The 12195-nt window shown below is 34.7% G+C and overlaps 1 protein-coding gene across 2 annotated transcripts in view; it reads left to right on the top strand.

The window, feature by feature from the left end:
* XRN2 (5'-3' exoribonuclease 2) overlaps positions 1-12195 on the top strand; it is an 81966-nt gene that overhangs the window by 31966 nt on the left and 37805 nt on the right. For both annotated transcript variants that reach the window (XM_079123191.1, XM_079123192.1), the window contains exons 14-19: positions 2994-3038; positions 4514-4645; positions 7997-8115; positions 10430-10565; positions 11656-11763; positions 11862-11951. In XM_079123191.1, coding sequence (XP_078979317.1) covers positions 2994-3038; positions 4514-4645; positions 7997-8115; positions 10430-10565; positions 11656-11763; positions 11862-11951 — 630 coding nt within the window. The remainder of the gene's footprint in view (positions 1-2993; positions 3039-4513; positions 4646-7996; positions 8116-10429; positions 10566-11655; positions 11764-11861; positions 11952-12195) is intronic.

The following is a 12195-nucleotide window of genomic DNA, read 5'->3' as shown; positions in this document are numbered from 1 at the left end:
TTACGTGACTTTAGCAGACTCTGTACCATTAAATATTGGTGATAACTTGGTATTAGAAGGGGAAGTATGGGATTTCAGTAGTGTTTCAGATTTAGTTAGTATTGTTTCCAACTGACCTGGAAGACAGGCAGTTTTAGAACTTTGGTTCTTTTTTGGTGTCCCTTAAGTCATATGATGTTCCTCAGTGTGGTTGGGCATTAGGAAACACCCTCAGAAATTCAGTATGAAAGCTTGTGAGTCTGTGCACTTTTCTGGGAAGTAGTCCATGGCTTTTGACAGATTTCTGAAGGAGCTCTTAGCACAAAAAAACAATTAAAGGTCAATAAGATTCACCCTGGTAGTCTGCTGTTCTGCTTGTGTGTGACTGACACCTTAGAAATAAATATTTAACAGAAATAAATATTTAACAGAACAGGTGGTAGGAAAGGAATGTGTCAATATTCGTTACTAAAATTGAACAGTTAGGACGAGCCTGGTGGCACGCTCTTATAATCCTATCTATTTGGGAGACTGAGGCAGAAGGATCACAAGGTTGGGGCCAGTCTGGACAACTTAGCAAGACCTTGTCTCAAAATAAAATAAAGGGGCTGAAGATCAGCTCAGTAGTAGAGTACTTCCCTAGCATACATAAGTACTGTCCCCACTCCCAACAAAAAGAGCAGGTTAGGTCAGAAATATGATGCTTTTTATATTATGAGTTTTGATGGTTGCCTTTTATCTTAAAAATGTTGTTCATTTATTGACTCAGCAAATATTTGGTGTTAGCCATCTGCCCGTGTTCTGAGTGCTGGTGATATGGCAACAAACAAAAATCCCTGCCCTTATGGAGCTTAGGTTATTCTGGGGGGATGGACAGTTAACACAGGAACCAAATAACCTTGTAATATGTTAGTGATACATGCCTTGAAGGTAAAGCAGGTGAGGAAGCATTTGGGAAGGGTGGCAATGGGGAGATTGCAATTCGAGAAAAGCTGCCCAGGGAAAGCCTCATTGACAGATGACTAAATAAAGACCTGGAGGATGTGCGGGAGGGAGTATGCCATGCAGATGTTTAAAGGAATAGCACTTCAAACTGAATAACCAGTGCCAAGACTCTGCAACAAGTGCACATACAAAATGTTAGCCGAGGAGCAAAAAAAGCAGAAGAGGCAAAAGGAGGGTGGTATAGATGAGATCAGAAGGATGGGCCAAATTTGGTAGGACCCTGGACGTCATTTTAAGGTCTTTAACTTTCATTGTATATCACTGGATGGTTTTGAGTGAAAAAGTGACAAGATCTGACACACATTATAAAAGGATTACTCCTAATTGCATGGAGACAAAAGTAGAAACAGCCCAGTGTAGCAGAGGCTTTTTAAAATTTTTTTTATTTCCCTTCCCCTCCAGTAATCCAGGGGAACCCAGATGATGGCAGTTGAGATAAAGGGTTGTTGGATTCTGAACATGTTTTGAAAATAGTACCAGTGGGGTTTGCTAATGGATTACTTGCAGGATGTGAGAGAAGTAGAGATGTTAAAAATGACTCTAGACATTTTGTCCAAGCAGCTAAAAAAATGTGCTGAGCAATCCTCATGAGAAAGACTGTGGGAGGTGCAAAGGTGGGAGTGGGGGTTCTGTGGTGAACATGTTAAGTTTTGAGATATCCAAATGGGGATGTTGGATGGGGGGAGGTCCTGGTTGGAGAGTCATCAGAAGGTAGATGTATTTAAAGCCAGGAAACTAGGTGATTACTCTCTTGGGAAGAGAGACATGGAGAGGTCCAAGTATTGGACTCAGAGCAACACCACTGGGGCATTGAGCACAGGCACAAAGCTAGAGAAAAGGAGGGAAAACCTAGTGAGTGTAGTGTCCTGGAAGCCAAGGGAAGAGTATGATTCAAGGAGGAGAGAGTCATGGTCAGAAAAGGATTAAAAACTTCCTAATGGGTTTCCCAATCTGCAAATGAATCCTAGGTGACCTGTTTAAGAAAAGTTTCATTGAAGATGTGGAGAAAAGCTTGATTAAAGATATCGGTGGTTCCACATTGTATGAGGTTTTATGGTAGTCAGTCACCTTTCTGGGTTCCACTTAGAGAGAAGCAGACATCTTAGGGTCCGGTGTTCACCCCTTTCCTGGCAGAATGCACCAATTTCACATCTCATTGACAGACTGACTTGGAAGTTTCAACAAGTTAGGGTAGCCATTAGTACAGAACCTGCTGGTCCCTGTTTTAGGCCACAACAGCAGCCATGGCCACTTTAGCTATCATTTCAGTCTCTTGATACTCAGGGAAACTTTAGTGTGGACATGGATGACCTTTGAAAGATCCAGAGTAAGTGGGAAGCAAGATCAATCCCAAATTCTGTCCAGTTGAAATCATGGCTGCATTTTGAAAATGAGTGGAGGATAAGAATCATTGTGAAACTGAGCCTCTTCCTGTGAATTAAATTGCCCCAGAATAAGAGTGTGTACATCTGAATTTCCTTTTTTCTTCCTTTGGATTGACTTTTTGGAAGCTACATGTTACTGATTATTTAGAGTCCCATGTCTCTCTTTTCTCTATTGTGCCATTCGCGCTACAGAGTTAGGAACTGCCAAGCCTTTAATAATGTAACTGTTTCTTTATTATCTAGTAGGATGTAAAAAAAACAATTATTTATTAACTACATTCAGTGAAAACTTAAGAATTTTATTTTCTTGCTTATTTTTGTTTCCTCCATATTGACAACCTGTTCCATCTAAGGTAAAACCAAGGGTCTTTGTCATGGCTTTTGCAGTTTCCTGAAATGTCAAAAGTATTTAAAGAAAATTAAGATGGACGATTATCTAAATTCAGTCTTTCTATAGTTCTGATAAACAGCACTTTGAACATATAGTCCTTTGCTTAGTTTAATCTTATACCTAGATTGTTGGGGTCTTCCTTTAAAATTTAAATGGTATGCCAAATCATTCCTGGTAATGTTTAACTCTTTTGTGTAATTATTTGACAGAATATGTGGATTTTATACTTTTAGGACAGTTTTAGAAGACGACAGAAAGAAAAAAGAAAGAGAATGAAGGTGAGTTTTAATTAATTTTATGAGATTGGAAAAAGCATAAGTTTATAATCTGTGAGGAAGGTGTTCATTACAGTAACTTTATTCCATATCTAGTAGAGTTGGTTAGGAACATAAATGTCCAGCTGGCTGCCTTTGTACCTAGGAAAAGAATCCCAATGTCAGTTTTGTTTTGTTTTTTTTTTTAAATCTTTAACAGGTTCTGTCCTTTATTAAATTTCTATATACGTACCCTCTATAAAACATAAAGACTTTCCTCTTTTCTCTCATTGATCCATTAACATGAAGTCACTTTTTAATTCACTGTTATAAGTAACTGCAATTAGAATGGGGTTATTAATTAATGAATATTATTATTATTAATTACTCTTTACTACACAGCATTTCACATAATCCTTTCCATAACTTTTTTTTTTTTTAAAGAAGCATTTTCTAAGCTCTGGAGTCAGGGCTTACATGGGACAGGCAGGAGGTGGGAGGCAAGTGATACTTAGCTATTAGAATTGTTTACAACAGTCACCACTGACTCCCAATTCCTAAGAATCCAACTCTTAATTGGGTGTTCATAGCACACTATAATCTGGTCCAATTGTAGCCATCCAGTTTAACCCCTGCTGTCTTCTAAAAACACCATGTCTCTGCTGAGAGTGTTTCCGTCATTTGGTACTTCCAGATAGATCCTTTAACCACATCTTAGTTTTCCTCAAAGCCTAATTCATTGGTTTTGCTCCTAGTACTACAATCCTTCCTTTTATTTCTGCTGCTTTCTCCCTGTGATATTTGTTTTCTTATGTAATTGAATAATGTTTTATAGTCATTTAACTTCTTTAGCTCTCATTTTTCTTGTCTTTCCAATTGCATTTTCAAACTTGTGGAGTTTCAGAACTACCTTTTATTATTATATTTTATTAAAATTGAACAATTTCAGGAAGGTAGAAGAGAAAAAGTTGAATTATTTATTAATTGCATTTAGTTTCAAAATCATTGATATTGGGAGGGACATTTGATTTCTACTTGATTATTTTCTTTCAGTCAGTATCTTTTATCATTACAACTGTAATAGCTCTATAATTAGTTGCAAATAAAGAGTTAAGTTCTAGCAAGGTGAATGGTAAATATTTCTTAAGTATAACTCAAACTTTACTTTTTGAACTTTGTTGTTACTTTCTTTGCCTGAAATTGTGCCTTGAATGTTCTAAAGTTGTAAACACAACAGTGGTTTGGCAAAATGAGACCTTTTAGTCAATTCTGTGTGTCAGAACAGTGACAGATGTGTTAAGTATTACAGACTTGTTTACAAAGTATAATTAACCATCTAGTCAAAAATATAGACAGTGTAACATTAGTGGAAATCTGTTTGGTCTTTTAGTGAGTTTACCTATTAAGCGCTTACTGTAAGGACTGCTTTTGTTGTCCTTTTCTTCCTGTTATTTGTGATGTTGTAATTTAATTTCTACATTTATTTCCATTTATGTTAGAGAGATCAACCAGCTTTCACTCCTAGTGGAATTCTAACCCCTCATGCCTTGGGTTCAAGAAATTCACCAGGTTCTCAAGTAACCAGTAATCCTAGACAAGCAGCCTATGAAATGAGGATGCAAAATAATTCTGTAAGTGGCTTACTTTTATGTAGCATTAAGAGTGATGAACATCAGATTCCTCTTGCAGCTAGTTGTGTGTGTGTGTGTGTGTGTGTGTGTGTGTGTGTGTGTGTGTGGATTCTATTGCATGGCCTAGAATTGTTTTGTTTTACAGTTTTTTTCCCCCCATTTCTTTTGCCTTGAGGCAGTTTTAACCATTAAATCCATCTTTATCAATATGAAAGTATCTAAATGATGTGAAAGAAAAAGAGATAGCTAAGTGGCTGCAGTGTTCCTGTACTGCAAATAGGCTGCAGTTGCTTTTCCCTGTCCAAAGACCTGGATGGGGGATGGTGCTAGAAGCATGACTGGGACATCCAGATGCCTCACAGCTGGATCAAGAAAGGAGGGCAAGTTTTGCTCCTGTATCTCCTTTCCCATTTTCTCCTAGGGATCATTTATGGGTGTTCTGCAATGTAGTATTCCTTAGGTTATCAAAAACAGGTCCTCCAACCCTTGCTCTCCAATTTAGGAATGGAATTGTTCTGAATAAATACTTTAAGGTGGCCCTCACTATACAAACTCTGGTTGCTCCTTATATATAAATTTTGAGAACTGAATGAATTTGCCTCATGGTATCTCTCCTTGCTTGAACTTTATAATTCAAACTGCAGAAATAAATCAACCCACCCAAAAAGGCTGTTCTCTCTCTGTCAGCTTCCTAGTGTAGTGGCAGTGACACCAGCTCAGAGCACTGTCTGTGGCAGCAGTAGGGATAGGGAACAGGCTGTGAACTAAGAACCAACAGAAGGGGAAAAAGAATGTAGAATGTTCTATATGCATGATTTTGTTATGATGTATCCAGGGAAATTATGTAAGTGTAGATATTTACATTTTATTCTAATAAGGTTTTTCCTTTTAAAAATAAAGTGCTGATTCTTATATTCCTTTACAGGGCACCTGTTTTATGTGGAATTTTGCTTTATCAGGGGATTCATTCAAATTGTATTCACATAAATTCACACTTAGAAGATTTTATATTTGGAATTTAAGAAGTGATTTTGCCTGTCCTGAAGCAGCTTGGGTTTCTGTTGTATTTGTTGTTCTATTTGTTTTTTATTATTTTGTTCCATTAACAGTGGGATGTGGAGGGTCAGGAAAAGGGGTTGTAAAGAGATACCTGAGTTGAACATAAAAAACTAATGTCTGTCATTCAAGTTTATAAGACTACAGTCCCCACAGAGTAAAACTGAGAGTGACTGGTATTCTCACATGCCCTGTTGAGAGAATGTTTTTTTCTTAATCTTTCTTAGGGGAGGCAGGTAGCTTTAGACTTTGCCAGCTGTGATTGCTTTGAGAAAGATTCCAATCTTATATTCAGGCTCCATAGGACTGTTGATCAATAATATCTGTCATGGGAGTAGGAATGGGGAAATTGGTAATTAGGTTGCTTATTTGATCCTGTCTTAACCCCCCCTTGACATAATTATTCCTATATAGAGAGGAGGTATGTAATTGGAGTCTTTGCATAGAGAATTTTCACCCTATGTTCCCAACTTAAGGAAATCGTGAGTCATATTATCAGTTCATTTATAAGGAGCCTTTAAGTTTTAGATTTTTTGCTACTTTATTTATCCTTAGCTGTTTGGCTTGGTCTGTTGGTGGTCAGTATTTGGTCTATTGATGGTCAACATTGTTAATTTATTAGGTTACCTCTGTTTCCTCATATTTGTGGTTTTAAATTTTGCATTCTGAATTCTGGTTTTATTATATCTGAGGCCATATTAGTAGAATTTGTCTGGTTCCAAAAAGAGTATTTTAAAAAGAAAGTTTTTGAAATGAATTTGTATTTGGTATGTTTAGAAAAGAATACATTTATTGGTAGAGGGAGAGCAGCAGAATTAGCATTAAATGGTGTACAACATTTTTTTTTTCCTTGAAAGTATAATATTTTTTGTTATGTAAAGATGGAGTTTATATCCTGTTGTGAATCAGTTTGGGAAAGTTTCCTTCTTGTTCAACTTCTTTGTATTTATACAGTTAATAGCAATGCCACACTCATGATCTAATCTCAATGTGTTAGTGTAGGATTTAAAAAATAATAATGTAGTCATGATTAGCCGAATGTTTAAAGACATGTGCCAGAGAAGCAGCATCCTAGTTAATAATCTTCCACGTATATTGTTTATTTAATCCTTGCAATAACCTTTAAAGAGAGTATTATCATCCCCAATGAGGCTTACAGACGTTATGTTTCCCGAGGCCATGAATTCAGTGAAGGTCAAACTTGGTATTTCAGACTCAAATCTGTCTGACTCAATATGTGTATCATTTTCCAAGTACAACAGTGAGTGCCTTTCTGGACTAACTTTTATTGTTTTTTTTTTTATTATTATTTTTATTTTGACAGTATTGGTTATACATTTTCATGAATAAAACTGACATTATACATTTTTACAGGAAAAGAGGTTAAGCTCTCTGTGAAATATAACTTTTTTTTTTTAAACCTTTGCCTATGGTGTGAACTGTCTTCATGTTAAGGTTTTAGTTCTGATATCTTTAAAATAGCCTCATGGACACTTAATTTTAAGATGTTTGAGTTTACTAAAGATATCTAATATGCTGTGAATAATAGAAGGAGAGCTTTATTGTGAAAACATTTTCTGCAACTTAGGTTTTTGGTCATTTGAACATTTACCTTAAATAAATTACAAGTTTTCTTGCAGTTTTTAAATTAAATATCAAAATGTTTTGGTACAAAGAGGAGCTAGTAATAAATTTAACATGGCATCCAGTTCTTTGCACTACTAATAAATGTGTAGTTTGTCCCCAAGATGATTAATAGATTTTTATTATCATTAAATTTTAACACAATACATAGGAAACAATCTAATTATTGGGTCAGAGTCTCACTAAACTGTTGCGTTAATATTTAACCGCACTCTTGCCAGCATTGACAATATTCTACATGTTGTTATATACTATTGTTACATATAGTATATATGTTATAGATGTAATGTAACATTTTTTTTTCCTCAAAACTTTGTTATTTGATGTTGAAAATGACTGAATTTATAACATGAGGGAACCACCAAAGGAAAACAATCTAAGACCTATAATTTTAAAAAATCTATAAAATTGTTGGTTTTTTATTCTGAAACAATTTTTATTCTAATGTTAATTCTTTTGAATTTAAGCATAGGAAGCTTAGTGTACTTTATTACTCTTTTTTGAGGAAGAATGGAATGGTTCAAGATAAGTCTCTACTTTCTAAATAAATTTTCCCTATTTAATAATTTAAAGGTAGCGGTAGTTAGATATACCTTCTTATGTAAAATGAATAATGAAATCCTTGTTCTGTAATGTCACAATTGTCTGCAGAGTCCTTCAGTGTCTCCTAATACAAGTTTCACATCTGATGGCTCCCCATCTCCAATAGGAGGAATTAAGCGAAAAGCAGAAGACAGTGACAGTGAACCTGAGCCAGAGGATAACGTCAGGTGAAGCCACTTTTTGGTAGCACTTTGTTAGCAAATTGCGGACATAGATTGTGGTCTAATTAATGTTATTTAGCTTAGAGCAATAGTGCCTTCAGATACTTGCCTATGATCTTTTTATCCACCAGTAATTAATGTGGAGAGTTCGAATAGTCAGTAAATTCCAGTGAGATGTGTAAGCTATAGCTGTTAAACCCAAGTATCTAGATTAGTATGCGTACAGGTTTTCATCTTCCAAGCCACTTTTCCCTCTGAGACCAGGCACTAGATCTGCTAGACATGAGGTGTTTAGCTCTGATGGTGTGATCTGAATGTTACTATTTGGAGATTAAATTTTCAAGCTGCTTTACCTAGAAAGTTTAGTACATTTGGACCTAATACCGTTTGTTTTAATCTTTGCAACTGAAGAGGTTCTTTCTTAAAGTGAAATGTGCTAAATCCATTCTAAAACATAAGTATTTTTTTAAAACCACATAACTTGGGTGTGCCAGAGTCCTGCTAGTTATATACTTAAAATTATAGTAGAAAAATGATTCTTTAATTGAGATAAAAGTTTGGGATTATTATGTAATAAGATTAACAGCCTTTAGGGCTGGGGATATAGCTCATTTGGTAGAATGTTTGCCTCACAAGCACAAGGCCCTGGGTTCAAATCCCCGGCTCCACACACACACAAAAAGATTAACAGCCTTTAGTATAATTAAATCCACATTTGGAGCGTGGGCTCTGGGTGCAGAAGGCCAGCATTTTAGGGGCTGATGATGTAGCTCAGTGGTACAATGCTTGCTTATCATGCATAAGCCTTGGGTTCAATCTCCAGAACCAAAAAAATAGGCCAACAATCTAAAAAATTGTAGCTCATTCAAAATTTAGGAGAATATTTTTCAAAATTAAACAGGACAGTAGTGGCCTACAGCTCTTGCTTCTTTTATGGGATGTGGAAAGTGTGTGGTTCATGATTATGTTTAAAAAACTTCACAAGGGTTATATATAGTTCTGCATTTTTGTTATATCCTTTGCTGTCAGATCCATGTAGACTTGTGATAAAACATGTACCTGATCTGTCTTTAGTTTCTGTCCTTTTCTTCTTTAACTCTGGATTTCCCTCATAGAGCATTTTTTGTTGTTGTTGTTGTTTTGCTTTTTTAAATTTACTGTGTAGCCATCATGGTCAATGCTAGTTTAATAGGTGACTTGATTTAATATTTTATTGTTTCATCCTGGTACTAAGGATAATCAGGGTAAAAATGCTTCTACCAAGAAATCCTTTGAGCTCTTAGCATTTATCTAATGAACATTTTCTTATAAAACAGTGATAAATCTACATTGTGGATAGAGGATATTTCTCATAATTATTTTCTATGACTCCTTTGTGTGTGTGGGAAACATGAAATTGGTGCGGTTATTAATTAATTGACTGCAATTAATATGTGCAATCTAGCATATGTGGAAAACAATCCTTAATAGAGAATCATCTTGTTGCTCTTGATCTACCCTGGTTTTTTAAAGTGTTTTTTTACTTCTTAAATAAAACGTTTAAATCTTTTGGAGAATGAAAAATGGGTACTTAAAAATATGTTTTGGGTGAAAATGTCATTCTATATGTTGTCTTTTCAGTGAAAAATGATAATTAGTGGATAAATAAATCTGCTTCTAGGTTTTACCAGAACAAACATTGTGTGTGTATAGATATATGGAGATGTAGAATGTGTATCTCTCTCTATATCTCTATCTCCTTCTTTTAAGCCATCAACAACTCTTAGCTGAAAGAGGGATGAGTCCCAAGCAAGGATAGAGAGAACAGGTATACACATAATTTCTGCCTGGTACCTAGGTTATTTCATAAACTATTTTTTGCATTAAAGAATGCCTCTTAAAAGTAGTTTTCTTTGCATAGTTTAAATATATTTTAACAACTGAAGAAGTTGAAGTATGTAAAATACCTTTAGTATTTGAATCTTAATGTATAGTTTTAGAATTATTGCACAAAGAAACATGTAAAACAGTATTAAAATTTGAGCAAACATGTTTGGAGTGTACTTAATATATAGTTATGCTCTCTCTCCTTTTTTAATGTAGTTTTATAATGGTTTTACTCAATTAGTGTTTTAGATTTTGTTGACTGTCTTTAAGTTGATAAATTCTATATAAGTGGACTTTTTAGAAATAATTAAATGAATCTGTGTTCGCATTACTGTTTAACTCATCCTGTTTTCTCTGGGTATTAAATATAAGTTGATTTGGGATATAAATCAGTAGATAATCTGTTATCAAAAGTGTTTTAATTCAACATAAACTGGCTTTCCCTGGTGTTTAGGTTATGGGAAGCTGGTTGGAAGCAGCGGTACTATAAGAACAAGTTTGATGTTGATGCAGCTGATGAGAAATTCCGTCGTAAAGTTGTACAGTCTTATGTTGAAGGACTTTGCTGGGTTCTTCGATACTATTACCAGGTACCAAAATAAAATTTTTTTCTTATGTATCTCTAGTTAATCATTTTAGAAAGGTAGTGATTTTTATAATAATGTACTGAAAATCCTGAAATAATGTCCAGATTAATTTTTTTAAGCTTTCTATTCAGAAAATTGTTACCATAAATAATATTTATAAAGACTTCAAAACATTTGGGTTTATTTATGTAGATAAAATTAGATTTTGTTGTGGTAATAGACATTTATCATCAAGTTATGTGGTTAACATACTTTGTCTTTAAGATGATTAGAGTTTTTAACTGACAATTTTAAAATAATTTGGTTATTAATTGACAGTTAATAAATGACTGAACTAAGGATAAAGCCTGAAAAATACCAATCAGAATTTGAAAAGGAATTTGAATGATTCTGTTTCTTCCATAAGATAATGATATTATGTGAAGTGAATTCTAATTGAACTGATCTGTGTCTGACTTAAACCTTGATAATTGAGATGTCAGATTGATGAGTAGATAGACATACTGGTGTACACTGATAAATATCCGGTTTTATGTTCAGAGAGTCAATCAAATTAAGTTTGGTGTGACCTGGGACTAGATCAAGTTTGTCTGTAAGTAGAAAGTAACAATTTTCTCTTTGGTGCGCTTACTGATTTTTGGAGTCATGAGAACATTGTCACATTAAAATATAATAGTTGTAAAATGAAACTTGACTGTTTTACTCCAAACCAGTGTTCCAGTGATTTCCCCAGCCACCTACTACTCAGGAAATGTCAGCTACAACTGCTCTTGGTTTTAATTGATGACAGGTCTAAAATTGGAAAGAAATGTCACCAAATATATATTCAGGATGAAAATCTTCACCAAATTGTGTTTGTGAATATAAAGTTTGGTGTTAACTACCGATTAGTCAGAAAGCCACTGATAGGAAACAGAAAGTTCATATTTAATCAAAACAAATTTTAGGATTAATGGAAAAAAATGAATATATGAATTATGTACCAGGAGTCAAGTGTTTTATAAATAGAATATTGTAGATGAAGTCTAATTTTTTTCACTATATCTATCATTAACATGGGTTTTTATTTTTTATTTGTTTTTAATGATTGTAGGGCTGTGCTTCTTGGAAGTGGTATTATCCATTCCATTATGCACCCTTTGCTTCAGACTTTGAAGGTATTGCAGACATGCCTTCTGATTTTGAGAAGGGCACTAAACCGGTAAGCTTGATTAATTAGAATCAGTAAAATAAATTTTGGATTAGATAATAATTTGAGGTCTCAATTTTTTTTTTCCCCCTCTTTTCTCTCTCTTGCAGTTTAAACCATTGGAACAACTTATGGGAGTTTTTCCTGCTGCGAGTGGTAATTTTCTACCTCCATCTTGGCGGAAGCTCATGAGTGATCCTGTGAGTCTTGGTATCTTCAGTGTGTTGTTTATTTTTTCCTTCCCCCAATCCTCACCCTCCCCAATACTGGGTATTGAACCCAGGGCCTCATGCATGCTAGGCAGATGCTTTACCACTGAGCTACAGCTCTATAACTGGTTTTTATCATGTATTTAATTAACAATAGTTGCAATTACTTTTGCATCTTGTAGTTAAAAAACTATGCAGAAACTCAAGTATTTGAGTTTTTCTCTGTATTTTTCAC

The sequence above is a fragment of the Sciurus vulgaris genome, assembly GCF_902686455.1.
Source record: "Sciurus vulgaris genome assembly, chromosome: 2".
Lineage (NCBI taxonomy): Eukaryota > Metazoa > Chordata > Mammalia > Rodentia > Sciuridae > Sciurus > Sciurus vulgaris.
The sequence above is the reverse complement of the archived record's forward strand: the minus strand, read 5'-3'. Positions and strand labels throughout refer to the sequence as shown.